The sequence below is a fragment of the Eucyclogobius newberryi genome, unplaced genomic scaffold (assembly GCF_026437365.1).
Source record: "Eucyclogobius newberryi isolate DKJ021-1_F unplaced genomic scaffold, fEucNew1.0.hap1 SCAF_73, whole genome shotgun sequence".
In the NCBI taxonomy this organism is placed as follows: domain Eukaryota; kingdom Metazoa; phylum Chordata; class Actinopteri; order Gobiiformes; family Gobiidae; genus Eucyclogobius; species Eucyclogobius newberryi.
In genome coordinates, this window is record NW_027316423.1 from 390,175 (window position 1) to 416,278 (window position 26,104).

The 26,104-nt window shown below is 42.1% G+C and overlaps 1 protein-coding gene across 1 annotated transcript in view; it reads right to left on the reverse strand.

Moving 5' to 3' along the window:
* Window positions 1-19,137: 19,137 nt before the first annotated feature.
* Window positions 19,138-26,104, reverse strand: part of LOC140350584 (glypican-3-like) — a 33,932-nt gene continuing 26,965 nt past the window's right edge. The window contains exon 2 of the mRNA XM_072436159.1: window positions 19,138-19,516. Within this exon, the coding sequence (XP_072292260.1) occupies window positions 19,353-19,516 (164 nt within the window). The 3' untranslated portion in view covers window positions 19,138-19,352. The remainder of the gene's footprint in view (window positions 19,517-26,104) is intronic.

Below are 26,104 nucleotides of genomic sequence, written 5' to 3' on the forward strand. Positions count from 1 at the left end.
ACCGGACCTTCTAAACCGGCAGAAGCCCCCGGACCGACCCATCGTACCAAACAGTGCATCAGATAACCCAACAGTTCAGGACAGACCCCCGATCGGCCCCGGGTTTGACAGTGGTCTCTTATCTGTTGTTAAAGTCAGCGTATAGAGATAAAAAAGGCTTTGAACTCAGCGCAATGCCTTCACTGCCCTAATGTCAAATAACTGCACTCATCACAGGTTTTATTAGGGACCAATTCAGGCCCCAAACACCAAATACGCCCCGGAGATAACGCCGTTTAATATAGGAAAAGAGCGGCAATAAAGTCGAGAGGGTTTTACGGTTTGACGTTGTTTATCCGGTAAATTGACCGAAGCCTTTTTTTGGACATTGGACCTGCAAACATGTTGAAAACTGAGTAACTGCAATGAAAGGTCACGCTAAAACCAGGGTGAAGAAGTAACTGGTAAAAGAAACATGTGTGGTTTCTACTTTTTTTGATCTTTTAAACACATTACAATAAAAAACGTGCATGTGTTTGAGTCACGGATGTTCACGAGTCCTTCACGAGTCTCTGAAAGCCAAACGTTCATGAATATGTGACGAGGAAAGTGTCTCTCTGTGTTGGGTCTCTAAAAGGCTCTCAATACAGTGCCTGTCAGCTATTGTTTTAGCCTAATTTATACAGCTTTGTTCAGTCACAGTCAGTTTTATATCTCTCTATACGGTCTGTCAGACTCTACAACAAACACTGTTAGTCCTGAACACGTGTAACTGTCATAATCATGTGCAATACTGACTTAATCATGTGCAATACTGACTTAATCATGTGCAATACTGACTTAATCACAATACTGTCATAATCATGTGCAATACTGTCATAATAATGTGCAATACTGTCATAATCATGTGCAATACTGACTTAATCATGTGCAATACTGAATTTATCATGTGCAATACTGACTTAATCATGTGCAATACTGTCATAATCATGTGCAATACTGACTTAATCATGTGCAATACTGTCATAATCATGTGCAATACTGACTTAATCATGTGCAATACTGACTTAATCATGTGCAATACTATCATAATCATGTGCAATACTGACTTAAGCATGTGCAATACTGTCATAATCATGTGCAATACTGACTTAAGCATGTGCAATACTGTCATAATTATGTGCAATACTGTCATAATCATGTGCAATACTGACTTAAGCATGTGCAATACTGTCATAATCATGTGCAATACTGACTTAATCATGTGCAATACTGTCATAATCATGTGCAATACTGTCATAATCATGTGCAATACTGACTTAAGCATGTGCAATACTGTCATAATCATGTGCAATACTGACTTAAGCATGTGCAATACTGTCATAATCATGTGCAATACTGACTTAAGCATGTGCAATACTGTCATAATCATGTGCAATACTGACTTAAGCATGTGCAATACTCTTAAACCTATTGCAATAGGAATATCAGGATTCAAATTGTTTTGTTGGCTTCACAATCTTTGCCGTTCTTCACATTGTCCATTAAACACAAAATTAATTACATTTATGGCCCATACGCAGCGTTTACTTTTAGTTTCTACAGTTCTACCCGTTTAAACGTCACTATTCCTCCTCTCGCAGTGTGAAATGGGGAGTAATTGGGTTTAGGCGTTGCCATGGGCTCAACCTGACCCAGGACGTATCAGTCGAGACACTTTTACTAAAGGTGCTTTCTGCCTGTTTCTATGGAGATGTTTTTACCTGTAATGTTCCACAGTGTGCGCGGCATCAAACTCAGCGTGTGATATTACCAGACACACTTAGAGGTCACGGGTTGGAACATGTTTTTGAGCAATAAAAAAAACACATTTAAATAAACACAAGATTAAACTAGTGACATGATGTGGAACGGCAATAACATCATCACCAAGACAGAAGTGAGAGCGTTTGTTGTCACGGTCACTCATCACAGTCGAATGCATTATTATGTGAAGAACCTGGAGTTACTGAGGTCATAACGGCTCAAATAAATGCATTACTCCAGGTGTAGGTTTGTAACATGCAAGATTTATGTTATAAGATAAGATAAGAGAAGCCTTTATTTGTCCACAATGGGGAAATGTTGGTGTTGAAGAAAGAACAGACAACACTCTGAATAGAAAAAAACTCTTATAAACAATAAACAGAACCTCTCATATTCTTAATAAGGAATAGAGGGAAAAAATAAAAAGACAAAATACAAATAAGCTAACATAAGACAAAACAATACTAATAATAGTGGTAAAGTAAACACTCTTATTTACATCAGTTATATGCACATGGGTATGACAGTATTGCGCATGAGTATGACAGTATTGCACATGGGTATGACAGTATTGCACATGGGGTATGACAGTATTGCACATGGGTATGACAGTATTGCACATGAGTATGACCGTAATTGCACATGGATATGACAGTATTGCACATGAGTATGACCGTAATTGCACATGGATATGACAGTATTGCACATGAGTATGACAGTATTGCACATGAGTATGACAGTATTGCACATGAGTATGACAGTAATTGCACATGGGTATGACAGTATTGCACATGAGTATGACAGTATTGCACATGGGTATGACAGTATTGCACATGGGTATGACAGTATTGCACATGAGTATGACAGTAATTGCACATGAATATGACAGTATTGCACATGAGTATGACAGTAATTGCACATGAGTATGACAGTATTGCACATGAGTATGACAGTAATTGCACATGAATATTAAAGTATTGCACATGAGTATGACAGTATTGCACATGAGTATGACAGTAATTGCACATAAATATGACAGTATTGCATATGAGTATGACAGTATTGCACATGAGTATGACAGTAATTGCACATGCATATGAAAGTATTGCGCATGAATATGATAGTATTGCACATGAGTATGATAGTATTGCACATGGATGGGTATGACAGTATTGGACATGATTATGACAGTATTGTACATGAGTATGACAATATTGCACATGGGTATGACAGTATTGCACGAGTATGACAGTATTGCACATGAGTATGACAGTATTGCGCTTGAGTATGACAGTATTGCACATGGGTATGACAGTATTGCACATGAGTATGACAGTATTGCACATGGGTATGACAGTATTGCACATGGGTATGACAGTTTACAAATGTTCATGGCTAACAGTGTTTGTTGTAAAGTCTGACAGCAGCAGGAATAATATTTATATATTTTGTGTTTGGATTGACTCATTTGAACTTTATTTAACAATGCCCATTATTATGTTTTTCATATTTTACCATTGCCATAGCCTAGTTTTATTGTAAATATGTTGTGTCACGGGCCTTTTCTGAACCAAAGAGCTGGAACTATTGTTATGATCAAGCATACTCAAACATAATATATTAGTTCAAGGTGCAATAGAACATTTATACTCCACACCAAAGCCGATTCATCTAAAATGAAAGTGAATTATTGTTTTAAATAAGTGAGCCTTTTCTGAGCCGTGTTGGGGGTGAGTCGGTTCATTACTGTTCTTCCTAGAATTCCCACACAAATAGTTAATGCTGAACTGTAAAGATAACAGCGTCACAATTAAAGTGTTCGGCACCAGTGCAATAACACACTTGGCGGTGGGAGAGTCCCTGTAACTTTAACACAATTATCTACAAGGTAATTTTCATCTCGACAAAGGAGCGAGTGGCGTAGACACAAGCGGCTCTTTGTTCAGACGTTTTACCTCCGTGCGTCTCGGTTTGTCCCGGGATTAAAAAACGGGCTGGCTCCGCAGTCTCCGAGTAGTCCAAATTACAGGCCTGCCCCAGAACACAGAGAGAAGTTAGCAACGTAGCGGCTACATAAGCGTTATTATGAAGGACAATACGCAGCCTGTTGAAGCTTTAACAGGGCCATGCATGTGCAGACAGCCGCGATGAAGGAGCTAAGTACAGTGGTCCTGCCAATGAAAGTGATTACTGCAGAGATACAGGGGAATACTACATAGTACGCTTGGATAAACATGACGCACAAGGAGAGAGGGGAAGTTTTATACTATGTAGGCTTGTTAGGAAACAAAATGTTTAAGTAAAGTATGCTGACATTTACAATAATACTGCAGTCAATGATGTTAATTGACACCTAGTATTACTGTACTACCAGTGAGACTACCAGTAGAAGAGAATGAATACAAGTAAAATGATTTGAAATGTACTACTTGTACAACCATTATATGCTAATAGGCTACTACTATTAGCAATAATAATGCATTGGTGTTATATCAATCAATCAAAGTTTATTCATAGAGCACTTTACAACAACAACAACAACAACAATGTATATGAAGGGATGGCATGTTAATTGCTTCTTTAAAGTATTTTACAATCAATACTGTTCTATTACATCTTTATTCACCATAAAAAACATATTTTCATTATAGGGCAGTAGCATCTCAGGTAAGAGAGGGCTAGGGGGGTCGTCAACATATCCACGTGTAAAATAGGGGTCACTGAGTGGAAAAGGTTGGGAACCACTGCTTTGCAGGATGCAAGAACATCTAAAAATACAGCAAGCATTACATAATGAAACACTGAAGGACTTTGAAAATCATCAAACCCCAAAGGTGGCACATTGCCTGTATAAAACTAGTCACTTTATCTCACTTGTCCAGTTGTGTTGTGTCTGGAGATGGTGCTACAGTCAGGGAGAAGAGCAGAGGAGAAAGTACACAGCCCTGTGGCATGACCTGTGCTGATCACCTGTGTCCACATGCACTAAAGAGCTGAAGAGGACAAACAGGATCTTGGCGTAGGTTCCTGGAGAGTCCAGATGTAGCAGGATCATACTTCTATATTAATACCACTATTAATATTATTACTGAGATTGACTCGCCCGGAATAAGACAAACCTGAAAGTAAAGCCAGGCCAAGACTAAACATGAACTAGAACCGTTATATTCTCAGGACTAAACATGGGACTAAACCAGAACTAAACCAAAACTAATCTTTAAGTCAAGTCTAAACCGGAACTAAACTAAAACCAGACCAGGGTGGAGCTTGAGACCATATCACGTTTCTCTTTGATGCCTTCGGGGAATGTCCAAGTCGTTTTCCAGTGGCGTTTGAATCGTCTTCGCTAATGTTACGAAAACAGAAGTGGCGCAGAGGTGAGAGGTCAAGGTACAGTAAAACAAACTGCCTCTGAGAATAGAACGAGCAAACAGCGCAGGGAAAATATTGAGAAATCTGAGTCGAGATGAGCAAATAGTTTGGGGAGGGAACGGCCTACAAAAATCCCCCGACAGACCTGGTCCACAGATGTAACAGGACTGTAACGAAAGCTGTAACCGTCAATCAACAACTCAAAATAAATATCTTTGAGTAATCAGATGTCCGCTAAATGAAGCCTAAAGTATATAACCCATGAACAGAACATAAAAGACTCGTGGTTCAATCCCAGTTCTGACCAGTACAATTTTGTGAGTGATTAATGGTCAGAGATGCTAATTCACTTCGCCGTTTCATCTCCCTGAGTTCAGGCGGGTGTGATTGACAGGTGGAATAGCCAATCAGGGACACGCATTGGCCATCCGTATCAAAACAAACTAAAAAGAAAACTATATGACAAGGACTGAAAAGCACTTCAGATGTCTGGTAAATCGAGAGGTTGTAGGAGAGGTCAGAGAGGCTGTAGGAGAGGTCGGAGAGGCTGTAGGAGAGATCAGAGAGGCTGTAGGAGAGGTTGGAGAGGCTGTAGGAGAGATCAGAGAGGCTGTAGGAGAGATCAGAGAGGCTGTAGGAGAGATCAGAGAGGCTGTAGGAGAGGTCGGAGAGGCTGTAGGAGAGATCAGAGAGGCTGTAGGAGAGGTTGGAGAGGCTGTAGGAGAGATCAGAGAGGCTGTAGGAGAGGTCAGAGAGGCTGTAGGAGAGATCAGAGAGGCTGTAGGAGAGGTTGGAGAGGCTGTAGGAGAGATCAGAGAGGCTGTAGGAGAGGTCAGAGAGGCTGTAGGAGAGATCAGAGAGGCTGTAGGAGAGGTCAGAGAGGCTGTAGGAGAGATCAGAGAGGCTGTAGGAGAGGTCAGAGAGGCTGTAGGAGAGATCAGAGAGGCTGTTGGAGAAGTTGGAGAGGTCGGAGAGGCTATAGGAGAGGTTGGAGGGATCGGAGAGGCTGTAGGAGAGATCAGAGAGGCTGTAAGAGAGGTCAGAGAGGCTGTAGGAGAGGTCAGAGAGGCTGTAGGGGAGGTCAGAGAGGCTGTAGGAGAGATCAGAGAGACTGTAGGGGAGGTCAGAGAGGCTGTAGGGGAGGTCAAAGATGCTGTAGGCGTAGATCCCAGAGCAACGGGGGTCTTGGTTATGTCAGGCACTACGTTGCAAAAGATGATTCAACAAGAACATCATGCAGCAACCAAAATGTTTCTGTCTTATGAATTAGTTTGAAATAGTTTTATAGATTCTATTTGATCAATATCAGAACACTTTACTGTCAGCATCTAATTGTAAGACATTTTATCAATTACAAAAGCGGACGAATGCTTTGGGCTGAGCGCGTTGGCTTTGAGAGGGCGATCACCTGCTTCACTTTGTTGTCTTGAAAAGCTTGTTCTAAAGCTGTGCATGTGCCCAACAGATTTATGCAATAGTGACGTGCCAAAGGGTTTGTGAGAACGATTAACAAAGATTTACATTTATTTCCTCTTTTCACGGGTCGAAAATCAGTTACATTATCAACATCGAGGATCTAATCCTGATGTAACTTAATTATTTCTATAGGAAATATGACAATTCCCATATTCTAATGACACGTGACCTGGTTATAGTAGCTGCATTTACCTCCCTGGGCCCTCTGCATGTCTGGACTTGTGCGGGCCGAGCTGGTAGAGGGTCCTCTGTCTGAGAAGAGTCCCAAATTAGTTCAGGGGTCACAGGTTCAGTACACGTGTCTAGTTTGGGATTGAGTCCAGTTTTAGTCCTGGGTTCAGACAACAAAATTAGCTCACAAAACCAAAATAGGAACAAAAAGGAACACCAAACACCAACTCCTGTCAGCATTTGTTAAACTGAGTGGTGTTTTTGGCACATTGTCCACTAACAATTACAGAAAGATGGAATCTTAGCATGATAAGATAAGATAAATGGATATCTGGAAAAATATGTTAATTGGACCATGATTTTACAAAAAAACATGTCTTTCTCAGTCTAAATGTGAAATAGCCATAATGTGTATTGCTTATTTTACTCTTTTGGGAATTAGTCATCTAGTTTTGAATGATGACACAATGGTGGTGGTGGTGATGGTGGTGATGGTGATGGTGGTGGTGATGGTGATGGTGGTGGTGATGGTGGTGGTGATGGTGGTGGTGATGGTGGTGGTGATGGTGGTGGTGATGGTGGTGGTGATGGTGGTGGTCAGTGAGCCATGTAGAAATGCATCAATCTTACAAAAGAAAACATGAATTACTGTTTAAAAACTATCAACCAGCAATAAAAAAGTGCACGCTGCATCACAATTACCACTAACTGAACTTCTTATTAACATTTGCTCGGTAAAATACACAGTAAAAAGTCGCCATTTCGATAGATTGTTTCATGAAATTACAAAAATGGTTCATACAAATTGACTTGGGACTTGGGAAGTCTAAGGACAATTTCACACCGTCTGGAAGTCGGTTGAGCATAAGATCGAACCAGAAATTTGTCAACTTAACATAGCAACTCTCACCAAAACACTAAACGAACAATAAAAGTTGGTCCTGGTTTAGTCCCAGTTTAGTCCCCTCTTTGGTCTCGTCTCCACAGTCACTTTCAAGTTCCCCTTCATACCTGACTTAACACCGATCCTTACGCACTTTCCCTTTTATTGTCTCCAAATCACTATCATTACCACCATAACTTTTAATGGCCCTGTGTTTGGCGCATGCCCGGACCTGCGGCTCACTCCGGCTCTGTCTCCGCGCCCCGTCCCGTCGGTTCTGGGCCCCGCTCGTCTGCGGGCCCCGAGATGCCGCAGTGGGGGGTGTGTCGGTGGTCGAATGGCATTCCTGGCTTTGTGCGGCGCATTCCTGAGACGCGGGCTGCGATTGGCCCGGGCCGGGAGCAGGTTGTTGGGGCTGGCGGCGGCGCTGGAGTGCGGGGTCGACGCGGAGCTCAATGGTTCCCGACAAAAGCCGTAGGAGCGGGTCAGGGCGGCGGCGGTAATCGGACGTGAATGAGCTTTGAATGATGTGACATGCCTCTCACTCCTCCTCCTCCTCCTCCTCCTCCTCCTCCTCCTCCTCCTGCAGATGCACACTGGAATTCCAACGTCAAGAACAAGAGTGAGAGAGAAAAATGTCCAAATCTCCTGAGAAAAAATTCAATTCACAGGGACATGTTGGGTTCAAGTTACTGTGTGTGTTTTGTGTATTTTTCATTCCTCTTTCATTGAAAAATCGGACCATTATCTCTTACGTCTGGTGTGAATAATCTGATTTGTTTCAGATTTTTCTCACCTCTGCAGGTTTTGACAAGGGCAAACTAACGTGTTAAAGACATAAATGAAAGAGAAACGTTACGCTCTTTGTCTTCTAAATGCATTGGGTGATTGGATGATAAAATTTCTCTAGTTATCTGATCATATAAATGTGCCAAAAATGTGTTTTTTTTACCAGTACCATTCATTTTTTGATGACCCATTCTGAGGAAAACAAAGAATATAAATAATTGTCTCTAAAACAATACATTTTAAAAAGCGCTTTTAAACAAGATGTAAGATTAAAAAATGGGTGCTTTGTGTTTATGTGACTCCAGAATCTGATTTGTGGACGTTTTCGATGATTTAAATAGCATACAAACCACACAATCTGACGTGAACGCTCAAAGGGATCATGAAAGACGCTCCAAAAAATCAGGCAATAATCAGATTTTGAGTGCAACTGCAGCCAATGTGCCGATTTCACATCTCACTTCCATTTTTCTACATAAAGATTCAGTATTTATGGTCAACACGGGCACATAACATCAGCAGATTACAATTCATTTTGTCACTTGCAAATATTCACACATTCGCACTGGTTTAAATGGGCTTTTTCTTCAGCAGTAATTTAATGGTGCTGCGAAATACTCAAATTTATATATTACATCTGAAAAAATTGCCTTCTAAAACTACTTTAGCGTGGTTAAAAAAAGAAAAGAAAAATCATAAGCAAAGTATTTCAAATGGACTGAAAACCCTTCCTTAGACCTTCACAGTTTATACCTCAGACTTATGCATGTGTCCCTGTGTGGGCCTTTCATGCATATTCATGTGGCCGTGAGCAGTGGGGCAGAAAACACAACAATTCCTGGTGGTCAGCTGCTCCCGTCTGCTCCTTCTGCCCGAAATGACCTTTCACTCTCCACATGCAGGAGCCTCCAACTGCGGCCGGAGATTTCCCTAAGAAAACACGTGGCCTCTGCATCTCAATGGGTCGTTTGCGCTCTCTCCCTCTCCCGCATTGGCATTCACAAACCCCCCTCTGTCTGCGGGGCGACCGAGTGATGCTCTATCCACAGTCGATCTCTCAATATGGGCTCTTGTTAAAGGAAGCATTTAAGTTCAGGGTCACAAAGCACAGCAAGGTGTAGAGTATTTTCTAATTTGGTCGAAGCCGTTTGGACAATAGATGGTTTAAGGCAGCGCTTCTCATCTTTTTTTTAAATTTTTTTTTTTGGAGGGGCAGCACACACGTCAGCACAACATCCACTGAAACATTGTCAAGTGAATGGAAAAAGAGGTGTAGAGGTGCGCTTTAACTTTTACCTGTGGTCGTTTTTGTGCTTTTTCTGGTTTAGACGTTTACCAAGGGAAGGTATTCATCAGGTCATTACATCAAACTGTGTACATGTGTTTACTCAAGCTAGTTTTTTTTGTTTTTCAAGACACAACTGGCGATTCCTCAAGGGGCAATAGTGGAATATCAGTGGTTTAAAGTGTCCATGGGTTTCAGGGTGATGAAAAATTCTCGACTGTTTTTTCTCAAAATCCTTTCAAATCGACTCTTTTAACAAAAATGACATACATTTTTTTTTTTTTTTGGATAATTATAACACCTACAATAATTTCAGCATAGTTTCTGGAAGCCAGTTTTAATGGCGCGTCAGAACATACTTTCCTAATTTTGTACAGAAAATGAAAAAAGAAACAAAAAAACAACAACCGGTAGATCGTGCCATGGCAAGAGAAATAAAAACAAAATATTATCCATCATTAAGTGTGACAACCATGAAGCCTTATGAGGGCCACTTGAAAGACAGGAAAATAATAGTATAATTTGTTTTTGAGTACAGGAAAATAAGTTGCAATTTAGCTAAAAAAAACAAATTTACAAGTAAAAAAAAACATTGCAAATTTTTTCCCTATAATTTTTCAATCATATATTTTTTTTCCTCTCATCTATAAATGGCCCTAATACACCTTGTGCCAGTTAAAAGAAATAAACAGATAAATAAATCTCAAATCTCCCAGTGACGGTTTTAAGAAGCTGCATTAACACCTGCCAGGCCAGTAGGGGCACTGTGGGGCAGCAGTTACTTTATTTAGTTAATGTTTTGCATCCTTTATCTGGCATTTCTTGCATAGAGCAGACACAATCTTCCATACGCCCCAAAGTGTGAACAAAATGTAAACACTTTTAATGTATTCGGCTGCATGATTAGAAACTGTCAGTTGTGTAAATTAGAGAAGACGATGACCCAAACCTTTTCTCCATTTGAAGCCGTCTCGGGGGTGCAAACTTTCTGAAGATGCATTTGAAGAGTGTTACCGTCGACACCTGTGATATTAAGAGTGAATGTAAAAATAAACTCAAATCAATTAGGGCTAATGAACCTTGTCTCACTAATGGGACAAGCGTCTGTCACAACAATTTGCACAAAGGAAGAGTCAGCCAGGTAGGTGATTACATCCAACCTGCAGCAAGAATGTGTCCACCATGTCTGGTTTGTCTGGCTGTCTCATTACACAACATTAAAATATGAACTTTGCAATTGTGTTTTGGTCCAATTCGAATGATTATGACTGAATTTTACAGTGTTTTAGTCACATTGATTTGAAGTAATACTATTGTACTTTTACACTTCTTTCTCAGTTCAGCTCACTCTGCCCTGTCCTGATTTGTCCGTCAGGATTCCTCCCTGTTTCAGAAGAGAGAAATACACCGGAGAACACATGTGCAGCGAGAGGTCCGTCTGCACATCAATCACACTCACTGCAGCCTCGAACTGGCTTTAAACTGGATCACAGGGTCATAACAGGGTCATAACAGGGTCTAAACAGGGTCTAAAAAGGGTAATAACAGGGTCTAAACAGGGTCTGAACAGGGTCTGAACAGGGTCTAAACAGGGTCTGAACCGGGTCTGAACAGGGTCTAAACAGGGTCTGAACAGGGTCTGAACAGGGTCTAAACAGGGTCTGAACCGGGTCTGAACAGGGTCTAAACAGGGTCTGAACCGGGTCTGAACAGGGTCTAAACAGGGTTTGAACAGGGTCTAAAAAGGGTCTAAACATGGTCCAAACAGGGTCTGAACAGGGTCTAAACAGGGTCTGAACAGGGTCTAAACAGGGTCTGAACAGGGTCTAAACAGGCTCATAACAACAGGGTCTAAATCTAAACAGGGTCTAAACAGGGTCTAAAAAGGGTCTAAACAGGGTCTGAACAGGGTCTAAACAGGGTCTGAACAGGGTCTAAACAGGGTCTGAACAGGGTCTAAACAGGGTCTGAACAGGGTCTAAACAGGGTCTGAACAGGGTCTGAACAGGGTTTGAACAGGGTCTAAAAAGGGTCTAAACATGGTCCAAACAGGGTCTGAACAGGGTCTAAACAGGGTCTGAACAGGGTCTAAACATGGTCCAAACAGGGTCTGAACAGGGTCTAAACAGGGTCTAAACATGGTCCAAACAGGGTCTGAACAGGGTCTAAACAGGGTCTGAACAGGGTTTGAACAGGGTCTAAAAAGGGTCTAAACATGGTCCAAACAGGGTCTGAACAGGGTCTAAACAGGGTCTAAACATGGTCCAAACAGGGTCTGAACAGGGTCTAAACAGGGTCTGAACAGGGTCTAAACAGGGTCTGAACAGGGTCTAAACAGGGTCTAAACAGGGTCTGAACAGGGTCTAAACAGGCTCATAACAACAGGGTCTAAATCTAAACAGGGTCTAAACAGGGTCTAAAAAGGGTCTAAACAGGGTCTGAACAGGATATTAAAAAGGGTCTAAACAGAGTCAAAGGAAAATGTGTTGCAAAAAAAATAAAATGTAAGATGTTTTCACATTTATTCTTTTCGTTAAATCCCTTTCCACCAGAAAAGTCACATTGTGCAGTACAACTTTAAAACTGTAAATGAAAATACAACAATGAAAACTATTCCGTGTGGTGTTCTGGCTCGTGCAGTGCGGGCCCGGGTCTCCCTCTGTTAAACCTGTAACATTTAGAGTCCAGTCCAGACGCTCCGCTGAGCCCATCACTCACTCTGAGAAAGTTCTGACCTAAATCTGTTCAAAGTTTGGGCGTAAAACAGCAGGAGGACCTCGCTCAGTCTGGGGCCTTATGTAAGAATAAGTATCTTTATTTCTATAGCCGTCCCTCCCGCGTGCGCAAATGTTTAAGGGGAAAACGAAAACGCAGGATCACGTTTGTAACTTTACGCACAAGAAATGGGTCGAGCTCAGTAAGTCGATGAGGCAACAATTTTCTTTCTTTCTTTTTTTTTTTTGGATGAACGACAAGAACTGATTGCAAAACTATGTCCAGATGCGATTAGTCATACTTTGTTTTTTCATATACTGTTAAGATGAAAAAAACGCACTTACATTTACACATTCTTTTATTCAGTTTATAATCACACTAACAGAAAATGTAAACCTTATTTCCTTCCCTATCGTTATCCTTTTTAAAGAAGAGTGTAACTTTTCTGATGAGGGTCCCGGAATGTTTCACAGTATGGCATTAACTGATCGTGCTTGCATTTAAGTCTTTACTGCTCAGAAATACCTCTCAGTCTGCTGCAACCCACAAATAAAAATCACGTAAAAATAGCACTTTTATATTGATTCCGCCTGGACTTTTTTACTTCATTACAAGTCCAAAAGTCACATTCTTCAGTGAATTTACCTCCAGCTTTTAAAAATAATCGTCAAAAACCCAACAAATGCTCAAACTAGGTTCCATCCGACCACAATCGGACTCCAAAGGGTTTAAAAACAGTTTGAATTGAGGTTAAAAACACACCCTCAGCACAAGAGGTTTGAACCTGTATTCTTGCTGTGAGCTGGATCACTTCTCCACAGACCTGACCTGTAACTGTGGTTGACCTTACATTCTAGACCACTGTGTTCACATTTGGTCAACCTTCTATGGATGGACTAAGACTTACACTTACCGTTTTCTCGCTCAGACCTCGGCATTACACGCTTCGACCGGCCCGGGGCGGTTCTGTTCATGAGCTGCTGACATCACATAAATAAACTTAGTTAATCAAATGTAAATTATAGCCCGAGTTGTACTTTTTAATCATCAGGCCGATCTCAGCGACTGAAGTAAAATTACACTTCTGGGTTACTGTCAGCTTTTTCTGCATTTATTCCACTTCTCCGCGTCACATTTTAACGTCTCTTTGTGAACTGCATTGGGTTTGGACCGTGTTGGACGCAACGAGAGCTTGAGACATAGAATTTTGTGTGGGAGCGCCGTGCGTCGATAAACAGGAAACGGATGTTGCTAATGCGCTTTGCTAGCTTTGTTTGGCTAAGCACTTGGGCCTCAACATTGGAAATACAGCACTTTATTCAACATCAAGCTAGACATCGATGAGAAATGATGATTTGTGATTAATATGTTTATTGTCTTTCTTCTGCGTCCTCTCCTGTCCAGTCATCACTCACAGCCCCCTTCGGACCCCTCACACTGGTGGGTGCAGTCCTCTTACGGCACTGGAGACACTTCTAGATCGTCCCGAACCGTTCCAAAGGGGGGGGGGGGACAACAATTGCCCGCGCCCTGTGGTGTTCTGAGCCTGAAATGGTTGTTCTCGGCCACTTCTGAAAGAAAAGGCCAACTGGACTTACCATGAGTGGACGCATAAAGTGCCGTTTACATCGGCATGAGCAGGTCTAATTAAATCTACATTAGAGTTAATTATTAGTCTGGGTTTATTTGTGTGTGACACTTCAGGTCATTATCACCTCGGCCCTTCCCCCAGCGTGGCCCAAACAGACTTCACACTGGGACATCATGAATAATCTATCAGAGAGGACTGGATATGTTAATTTAATGTATTTTTTAATTATTTAAGCCATGTTAAGAAGTCATTTCCTCTAGTAATCCAGTGTTTTTAGTCTGTATCCCACAAACTGACAAGTACTGCATATTTTTATTCTATTCTAACTTTCTTTTCTTAGTTTTTTCCTTTCAATTTAAATGTAACACTAAAGAACTGAACAGAAACAAGACAGTGAGAGATCTTAACATTTACAAATTGTCTTAAATATGCAATGAGTGTTATTTGGTCCAAAGTCTGTCAAATTGGTCCATTTTGAGGTGTGAATCTTAAAACAAAATGTCAGTTTGTGTCATCCACTTTTCCCCTGCAGCCAAGAGTCCAAAGGTATCCATTTATTGTGCATGACAGGAGTTTTGAGGCCCGCATACAAAAACATTCCACAGTGTTTCAATAATCCCAGTCCAATATTCATGAAGAACTTACTTTTACAGCTTCCCTCCTCAGCGTCACTGCGGCTGGGGTCCATGCGCCCTCTGTTGGAGGATTGAACCCGCACACAAGTACAGGGCATCAGAGCATTCCCTGTTTCCACGCATTTAATGTAAAGTCCACAAAACCCAACACTGACCACTCGCCATGTTGTTCTGGAAGTAAACTGCCCATGCATTTTTCCCATAGACATTTGAATAAATAAATAAATACATAAATATATGCATAAATACATACATAAACATTTGAAAGCTTGCTCTGGGCTAATTTATGTTAACTAAAGACCACTAAAAAGGTTTCTGAAATTGTATAAACCACCATAAAACATTTCACAAAACTTTTACTTTTATATGTGCATCTTAACTACAGTATTACCGTATTTTCCGGAGTATAAGTCGCACCAGCCAAAAAATGCATAATAGAGAAGAAAAAAACATATATAAGTCGCACTGGAGGATGAAATGCAGTTGCAAGTGTGAAAATAACAAACAATACCACATATAAGTCGCTCTAGAGTAAGTATAAGTATATAAGTATAAATATAAGTCGCATCCCGGCCAAAACTATGAAAAAAGGTGCAACTTATAGTCCGGAAAACACGGTAATATTTGAAATTTAAAAAAAAAGAATGGAAAAAGTACTTCCGGAACCACAGCGGGCTTCAGAGTGTGCAGGACTATTGAGCTCTGTCCGTGGGTTTCATTTTAATTATGATTCCGTTCTGATTTGAAGATTTATTGAGGATTCAAAAGCGATCACATTTGGATTTTAATTGCGTTATTCCCATGACAACAGAGGACCATCCTTACCTTCCTTATGCCGGAAACCTACAAATAATATGAAATAAATCAGGGCATAACTAAAAAAATGTATTAAAAAAAGACACGGGGGCACAAAAGGTAAAGCATGACGCGTTTATTGTACAAGATACAATCATCACCCAATCTCCAACCCAAAAAATTCACAACTTTCCGTTTGGTTGCATGTCAATCAAAAACAGTGAATAGAGTTGTATAGACCCCTGCCGGTTCTCTGAAATCATGACACAACGGCGCCGTCACAACATTTTACTGCGCAAACTAACACATTCTAGCTAGTACCGGTATTTTAGTTTAAAATACAGTGACGCAAAAAAAATGGGGTTGCGTTTTGACTGAGACCCGTTCAGTGCTGTATATGTCACAATCTTAGAAAATCACTGAGAAGTTAGCTGTGTGTCCTCGGATCTCTGTGTGGGACGCGAATGCAGCATTTACTTTATATTTACATGGGATTTACATCACAAAGTCATTAAAAATCATCCGCAATGTTTTATGTACACTTGTTTAAACGGCGCTCAAAGTGGCCGCGCCCTGTTCACGCCGCAAACCACGAAATCATGTGAAATCTGCCTCGAAAAGCAAAAGTGTCAACAGGAATAAATACACTGACGTCTGTACAGAACGAGAGAGAAAATAGGTCTCAATAAGTCTTTTTTTTTTTTTTTTTACATCTGTGTATAGAAAAGTGCCAGGATTACAAAGCAGTCAGTAAGTTTACATGCGCTTACTACAACTTCATCTGACGAATAATAATGTCTTCTTCTGAGAGTTGATTGGTTGAAGGCTGACCATTAGAAGGAGTGGGCGGAGCTCTGTAGACAGAATTTTGAGTTATACGTGTTAAACAAACTCATGAGACTTCAGCTGAAAGCACACATTAAGAGTTTTATTTAGTTTAATTCAAGCTTGTTTTATTAACCCTGTTTACAAGGTCCTCTCCCTCTGATCCAAGGTTCACATTTCTCAAAGTTGTGATGTCAAAAGCAGCGCTCCAGTCTCCTGTGTTGTTTTCATGGTTTTTTATTTCATTTCTGCCTCAAATCCCATTCATTACAATTGCGTGCTTACATTATTGTACATTTTTGTTTATTTCCCCATGGTAATTCCCCCAGTAGATGGCGCGCTAACTCAAAATCCCGATGAGCTGGCGGATAAAAGTATGCGGTTTTCAATATGTACATTATTTTAAGCTGTAAAATAGGAGACGCAGCCAAAACGTACTCAAGAGCATGTTTTAAATAACACAAATAATGCATAATATGTGTCCTTTAAGCTTTAAGACGTTCCCACTGGTGGATCAGACCAAATGAACCAATCACAGGACAGGATTGTGGTTTGGGATGTTAAAGGAGCTAAAACAAACGTGGAAAAGTCGACAGATGTCATTTTTGCTTCACTATTTTGTCTGAACCGGCATGTAAATTTACTGAGTGGCATTTTGAGCGGCTTCATCTTTCACTGAACACAAGCAAGAGAAAATGTACAATGTACCACAAGCAGCTGTACCAGGACTGTGAGAAGACCAGAGACCAGAACTGAGACCAGAGACAAGAGACCAGAGACAAGAGACCAGAGACCAGAACTGAGACCAGAGAAGAGACCAGAGACCAGAACTGAGACCAGAGACCAGAGACAAGAGACCAGAGACCAGAGACCAGAGACCAGAGACCAGAGACCAGAGACCAGAGACAAGAGACAAGAGACCAGAGACCAGAACTGAGACCAGAGAAGAGACCAGAGACCAGAACTGAGACCAGAGAAGAGACCAGAGACCAGAGACCAGAGACCAGAGACCAGAGACCAGAGACCAGAGACCAGAACTGAGACCAGAGACCAGAGACCAGAGACCAGACCAGAGACCAGAGAAGAGACCAGAGACCAGAGACCAGAGACCAGAGACCAGAGACCAGAGACCAGACCAGAGACCAGAGAAGAGACCAGAGACCAGAGACCAGAGAAGAGACCAGAGACCAGAGACCAGAGAAGAGACCAGAGACCAGAGACCAGAGAAGAGACCAGAGACCAGACCAGAGACCAGAGAAGAGACCAGAGACCAGAGACCAGACCAGAGACCAGAGACCAGAGAAGAGACCAGAGACCAGAGACCAGAGACCAGAGACCAGAGAAGAGACCAGAGACCAGAGACCAGAGACCAGAGAAGAGACCAGAGACCAGAGACCAGAGACCAGAGAAGAGACCAGAGACCAGAGACCAGAGACCAGACCAGAGAGCAGAGACCAGAGACCAGAGACCAGACCAGAGACCAGAGAAGAGACCAGAGACCAGAGACCAGACCAGAGACCAGAGACCAGAGACCAGAGAAGAGACCAGAGACCAGAGACCAGAGACCAGAGACCAGACCAGAGAGCAGAGAGCAGAGAGCAGAGAGCAGAGAGCAGAGACCAGACCAGAGATCAGAGAAGAGACCAGAGACCAGAGAAGAGACCAGAGACCAAAGAAGAGACCAGAGACCAGAGACCAGAGACCAGACCAGAGACCAGACCAGAGACCAGAGACGGGCGATAAGTCAGAAGTGCAGACGTGATGCAGGGAGAGCTTTATAAAGAGATTCCCGGTGGTGATGATTGTGAAGTAGAAGTGATCCATCGTTCATCGTTTGTGCTGTACAAGAGTCTGAGCAGATAAATAGTGGACCAGGTTCAGACGAAGGCTTTTTATAGTTACACACAACTGTGTGTGTTTCTAAATAAATTAAGTAACGATGGATCAAAATGCACAACTCACTCTTCAGAAATGTCCTTTTATCAAAGTAAATGAATCTAATTCAACATTTCAAGGCAAGACACTGCAGGTGAAATCATCTCAAATTAAAGAATTGGAATTTCTTTCTAGTTTACTTACTTTACATAAAATGTTAATCATGTTGGGATTTCAGATACAAAGAGGTTTATTTCATGTGTAAAAAATGCACAAATTGGGGCAAATCAATCTGAAAATGGATAAGAGACAATTTTGTAAATCACATTTAGTTTTTCAGTAAGCTAAATCTTCTTGAAAACATCACATACAAATTGAAATTTGGAAATAGATATTTTAAGAGTATACACTTAGAAGAACCATAATGACCAAAACTGGCACAAAAAAGAGAATGTTTTGCCTGTTGTGTCTCTTTAAACGTAGGTTTTTGCTCATTGTGCATTCATATTTGTTGTGTTGTTATTGACAGTTGTGGTGGACTTACCCTTCACTGGTTTACTCTGAAAGACAACATGCTTCACATTATTATCATTTGTTTGTCCCTCACGTGGGGACTGAGCATTTAGTTATGCTGCTCCCACAGCTTGGACGAGCTTGAACCCTGTGAACTGGATGTGAAGAGGAGTTTTGCTCTATTAAAAACAAAAAAGAGCAAGATTCCAAGGAACATTATATTGTTTGTGTCTTGTGTGTTAGTTTTGGTATAAATTTACAGGTGTCTCCATGTGAACAGTGTAAATAAAGCCTGTATTTTATGACCTGCGCTTTATAAAATGAAAAAAAAAAAGAATAAATTAATTAATACATGAATGAATGAATGAATAAATAAATAAATAATCCAAGATGATATAAAAATGCAGTCGTTCATATTATCATCTCAGTGCATGTTCTGTACATCTTGAACTCATCTTCACTATAGGTCCATTGTTTCCTCAGTCACGTTACATCACTGTCCATTGGTCCACTATTCATCTACTAAAAGAGTCCAAAATGCAAAAATGTATCAGATGTTTCATATTTACACGATGAAATGGTCCAATGGCGTTCATCTTGGACATGGCCGGGACAGTTTGAAGTCTTTGGAGAAGCCACAGGTCAGTGTAGACAAAATCCAAGCAGAGCAACGACGGACACGAGAGAACCCGGGGCGTTGTTCCAAACCGTGGCGTTGGAGGACACGCCGTCCACGTTCCCCGCGGCCAAGCGCGGGGTCAGAAGCTGCTCCTGGAAAGTGAAGTCGTCCATGTTGTCGGCGATTTCTGCAACACAAGACAAGCCGGCGTTAATGTGTGTCTCACCGTCACTTTTACGTCGACAAAACTGACCAAAGTGAATAAGAAAGAGTTTTTTTTTCTTTGGTCGTGTTGAAGAAAACTCTACATTTATCAGAATTATATTACGAAACGAGGTGTAAATTCGTAAGTGTACAAAGGGGGGAGATAAATAAACACCAAACATACGAAATAAATAAATAGATGACGAAAACCAAACCGCATTTTAGTGAAAAAGTGAGAAAACGGTTGTCAAATTGAACCGCGAGATAAGCCTGTTTGCGTTTGATGAATATCTGCAGACGTTTGAGTGTCACATTTGTGGTATGTCTCTTCTGCTCAGAGCGCCATGTCTCCCACAGCTGTGAAAACAAGCTCGCAAACGCAATGCTTTCTACAGATGTTACGTGTTTTTGTGGCTGAATCACTGCAGACGTATATTTCCAGCAGGAGACAGACGGGAGACGGACAAACGAGGGGACCGTTCAGGGACGAGGGGATCGTTCAGGGACGAGGGGATCGTTCAGGGACGAAGGGACCGTTCAGGGACGAGGGGACCGTTCAGGGACGAGATGAACCGTGGCGCTTGGACCTCGGCGGGCGAGCGAAGGGCGGAGAGTTCATGTGTAAGATCTTTATTCCCCCGGTTCCTGGAGCTGTCTGTACGGAGCGTGCATGTTCTCCCTGTGTCGTGGTGCTCGGCTTCCTCGGTCGACCGTAGCGTGCACGGCGGTAGATCGATTAGCAAAAAGGTTCTGGGTTTGGCGTCTTTCTCTGAGGAGTTTGCTGTGGAATGTTGTCTTGAAAAAGAGGGTTCGGTCTCTGGGTTCTTACCTGGTTAAATAAAGGTTAAAACACATGTAAATACGTTGTTCCACAAAGCGAAGGCGCACAATAGGTCAAACTCTCCAGCGACGCTCGAGATCAGGAGACGGTCCCTGCGCCTGACGGGCTGTCCCATCGAAGGACGGGTCAAATACAGAAAACACATTTCTTTATGGGTTAAATAAAGTGTAGCTTAACTAAAACGTGCACAATAGGCTAATCCAGGTACTACTGACAATTAACCTTCTCTATTGTATATCTGGAGATGAGTCTACACTGCGGTTAAAGGTGAACTGAGTAAAAGTTTGGACTTTCTGACGTTTGAAGTGTGGGTCGTTGCCCCCTGCTGTCGGAAAACCAGCCCTACAACATTTACCGACATCGACCTGACGATAACTCTCCTGAGAAACCCTGGCTCTTTTTTTTCCCTTGGATGTTTGGCAATTTTAAATGTTTGTGTGTGTGATTATACTGTCGGATTTCGCTAAAGTCTGTTCTCTGACAATGTAGTTTCATAAGAGAGCTGCAGGGGGAGCTCTATCAACAAAGTTACTGAGTTCTGCTTTATCCATTCTTTCTGGTTGCGGGTCCAGCACCTGCTCGTGTCTCCATGGAGATGTCATTGCTTTGCGTGGTGTACAGTACAGTAGTTTGAGTTCACGTTCTAATCTAGAGTTTGAAGACGCCGTGACCTCAAATGGTGCACAAGAGCCAATGGAGACTCTAAGATGCTAAAAACGTTTATTCATAAGGATTAATAAGGTTGTTTCAGGTTACATTTTTTCTTCTTTTTGACAATGTTTTAGCTAATGTCTACAGACGTTGAGCACGCCAACAGCAAACGCGGCGGCTTTCCACTGTAACGTTTTTTGTTTTGTTTTGACCTTCCATCGCGAGTTCCATCAATTGCGTCGGACTTTGGATTTCTCTGGAGGACACTTTTGGCGGCCGGGAAAAAGGCCATCACAAAAAAATGGATGACACAAACTGCACCAACAATAAAGGACTGGACCGACATCATAATGGACACACGGAAAATGGATAAAATCACATATGGACTAATTGGAAATGGACAAATTCGACATAAACTGGACGAAATGGGACTCACATTATGGATCAGGTGATCTATCCTTGAATTTTATTTTCATTTGGATGCATTATTCTAAAAACGGTCATCTCAAACAATACACACTTTGTATTTTCTCTGGTTCCGCCCACTCCGCACTTTCTTTTCTTTCTTTTTTTCTTTTTTTCCGTTCTTTTTATTTATTTATTCCCCTTTTTTCTCTTTAGACAATGTTACTGGACTGTATCTTTATTTACACACACGTTTTGATTGGTTTATTCTTAAAAAAAAAAAAAAGAAGAAAAAAAATTTCAAAGATAAATTCACAAATATTGAACCTGATGATTTCTCTCGGCGACTAAACCTAAGAAAATAAATAATAACGCAAACTATTGTACGAACCCAAACGTCTATTCAATTAACCGTTGCTTCTATTGCAGGATAATACCTCGAACAAAGAGATTGACAGCAATAACATCGCCATGGAGACAAGCAGGAGGCGGACCTATCGCAGGAGGCGGACCTATCGCCGGAGAAGTCACACAGTGCATCTTTAAATGATGACGAGGAGAGATGGGGGGGAGAAAGAGTGCATCTATATGAATGGGCCGGGGTGTAATGACAGTAACAGACGTGCGAGTGAAAGAGGAAACGCAGATTTTATTTCACGAAGCGTCGACGTTTACGAATAATTTACGAGGAGAAATCATAAACGAATGTCTCAGAATTTGTCACCGCATTTTTGGGGTGGGATTGACAGGTCCCGACGGCGCCTTTAAATCACGGAGGCAGATGCCGAGCGCGTCGAGTAGTTTACCAGGATTTTAATTTAAGAAGTTGCTTTATGATTTTAGGGAATCCACGCCACGTTAGAACCGAACCCGTCAACAAGCGTTCCCTCGGCGAGGAAGCGGCGAAACGGTAATTGAATTCAGATTGAGGGATTGAGCTGGGAACTTCATTGCGGCGACACGGATGCTGCGGGTCTATTTCCTGCTACTGAAATGTTTTTGTTCCGGTGAGCAAGACACTTCAGTCAGCTTTTCTGTGGAAATGTTGCACCGTTGTTTGTTAAAATATAAAAAGAATGATAAAAAAAAACGACGGATGTAACGATGTATATGTGGTTTTGTGGTTACGACATAAAAATCAACATTGTGCAGTATTTGACACCAAAAACTTTAATTGAGGGTGTTTCTTACTTTCTTTCTTTCTTTTTTTACATTAAAGTTAAAGAAATAATAAACAGATGAAGTCTATTGTTTAACGGTTGAGGACACAAGTGCGTGTTTGTGTCACGTGTCGTTCATTAACATGCAAAATCACCACAAAATACCATAAAAATAAGGATAAGAATATGAATAATCCACAAAAACATATCATTCAATTGCCACCAGAAGTTGACTTAATCCAGGTAAGCAGAGTGTTATAGTTAGGGATGTAACAGTAACTGACAAACTGTAATATTGTATAAAATATCAAACCAAATATCAAATTCTAACAATAATAATTGAGTTGAAAAGTCTTGATTTCATTATATTAATCTTCATTTCAGACCAGTTTTGATCTAAATGTAAATGGGCCTCAATTATTGTTCAGATTTTTTCAATACATGACTTACTTATGACTCTAAACCAAGTTATTTGCCAATGTGTCGAGAACATTTGTCATTTACTTTGAGATAAATTACCTCAAAACGACATTGAAACCACTGGAAAAATCTTCGTCAAATAAGTATTTACATCTCATCAAACTTCTCACATTCACAACATTTTTGACATTTAATGCATTTTAAGTAAGGCTAAATAAAACAATATTCAGGATGATAAGTTCTTTGCTGAAATGCATCGTGAACGACATAGACCATGATCCTTTGCTCCATTTCAGAAGACAGAACTGCTATTAAGAACTTTTATATCTTAATTCTTTGAAAATGTTTTTACTTAATACCTCATTTTTTGCTAGCCTTTTTAATCATATAGTACTCATATTTATACTTTACTTACATCATTAATAGTATTTAGCTGTACACTTACACCAAAGCAATGGTAATATAACTTTTGCTGTAAAAATATATGTAAAATAACGTGACTCCTCCCATCAACGATCAGATCCATAATAGTGATTTCCCACTTTCAGCAGATTGGCTCTGTACTGTGATCATCCCCGACACTGCGACACGCCCACATCCGCCTCCAAACACACCCCCACGCCCCCCTAAAGCCAGGACACGCCCCCACCCCCCGTCCCGCCTGAGGATGAGTCGAGAGGAGGCGAGTCTTTGATAAACGTGCCTTATCTCTCTGATGATAACCTCACACACTCCTGGTTCACTCCCTCTGCTCTTCACGAGTCTGACTATGACATCACTCTCGCCGCTGCTCCCGCCGCTCTCACCTGCCGCTCTCACCCGCCGCTCTCACCCGCCGCCCTCATCGGCCACCCTCATCCGCTGCCCTCACCCGCTGTCCTCACCCGCCGTCCTCACCCGTTGCTCTCACCCGCCGCCCTCACCCGCCACCCTCACCCGCCACCCTCACCAGCCACCTTCACCCGCTGCCCTCACCCGCTGTCCTGACCCGCTGCCCTCACCCGCCACCCTCACCCGCCACCCTCACCAGCCACCTTCACCCGCTGCCCTCACCCGCTGTCCTGACCCGCTGCCCTCACCCGCCGCCCTAACCCGCCACCTTCACCCGCCGCCCTCACCCGCTGCCCTCGGGTCGTCCACCTGCCGCCCTCAAAAATACATGAGAAGAAAAAAACATATATAAGTTGCACTGGAGTATGAAATGCGGTTGCAAGTGTGAAAATAACAAATAATGTCACATATAAGTCGCTCCGGAGTATAAGTATAAGTATATATGTATAAGTATAAGTATATATGTATAAGTATAAGTATAAGTCGCATCCTGGCCAAAACTGTGAAAAAAGGTGCGACTTATAGTCCGGAAAATACGGTATTGAAAAAACAATTTGAATCCAAGCTTTTTATCTGAAACCGATCTGAAATATTAAAAAGCCGAAAAGCCGTTACATTTGTCCTAAAAACGACTCTAATCCAGACAAACGTTGCAAATAGATAAATCCATGACGTCTTCTTTGGTTAAGGTTTAAAGCTCATCGATCACTGGGGCTTAAGTACGTTCTCCGACTTTGAAAACCCTTCCGTCTGACGCAGATAAAACACTTGAACCTGCAGCCGCGGTGGCTCAGCTGCACATGTGCGAGTGCAGGGGCAGACAGGAGCGAGCAGGGCAAGGTATGTGGCAGGATATCAGTAATAAACGGCGGCGCGGAGAGGAACGCCGGCTCTGAGACGCGCGGCACGCAGACAAAACACATTTCTCGCATGCCTCGCCGACGTTTTCGCAGCAATAAACCAGCACGAAACCACGTCACGACACGGCGCTTCGAGGAACGGGCGGACGACGAGACGGACCGTCAATCGCCGGGGAAACGAAAGACTCAAACGTGAAACAACGACTGCAGACGAAGAAGGACGAGCGCAACTGTGAGGAGACTAAAATAGACTAAACAAGTGGAATATGTCACACTTTGTATGTTTATATATACTGTATTTTCCAGACTATAGGTCGCACCTTTTTTCATCGTTTTGGCCGGGGTGCGACTTATACTTATATTATACTTATATACTTATACTCTGGAGCGACTTATATGTGATATTATTTGTTATTTTCACACTTGCAACTGCATTTCATACTCCAGTGCAACTTATATATGTTTTTTTCTTCTCTATTATGCATTTTTTGGCTGGTGCGACTTATACTCCAGTGCGACTTATAGTCCAGAAAATACGGTAATTCATTTTGATGCTTGTAATAGTGATAGATTTTAGAATAGTAGGTCTTTCATTCAGGTAAATATATAATGATCCAACAGATGTCGGGAAGTTTTCTGTCTCTGGAGGAGATAAGGTCAAGTCCAGAGTGAATCAGCAGCGGAAACGTCAGAGCCAACGCACGACATACCTCTCTCTCCCTCTCTCTCCCTCTCCCTCTCTCTCTCTCTCCCTCCCTCTCTCTCTCTCTCTCCCTCTCTCTCCCTCTCTCTCTCTCTCTCTCTCTCTCTCCCTCTCTCTCTCCTCTCTCTCTCTCTCCCTCTCTCTCTCTCTCTCTCTCTCTCTCTCTCTCTCTCTCTCTCTCTCTCTCTCTCTCTCTCTCTCTCTCTCTCTCTCTCTCTCTCTCTCTCTCTCTCTCTCTCTCTCTCTCTCTCTCTCCTCTCTCTCTCTCTCTCTCTCTCTCTCTGGCAAAGTCCGGACCCTCATTGCACACGCATCATTTTGCACCACATTGGGAGGACTCCACATTCAAAAGTTATGATTTTGTTTTTAGTTGTTAATCGCTATGGCAACGCTCCTGTATTTCCTCTTGCTGAGCAGTGCCACACATTCCAGTGTTGTCGGAGCACAGTACTGCCCTCTGTAAAGTACACCACACACACACCAAACAAATGCAGAAACACACCCTGTCGCTCGGCCACAAATGTCCACATGCCTCTCCCCCCCTCTCTCTCCTCTCTCTCCCCCCCGCTCTCTCCTCTCTCTCCCCCCCTCTCTCTCCTCCTCTCTCTCCCCCTCTCTCCCTCCCTCTCTCTCCCCTCTCTCTCCTCTCTCCCCCTCTCTCTCCCTCCTCTCTCCCCTCTCTCTCTCCCCCCTCTCTCTC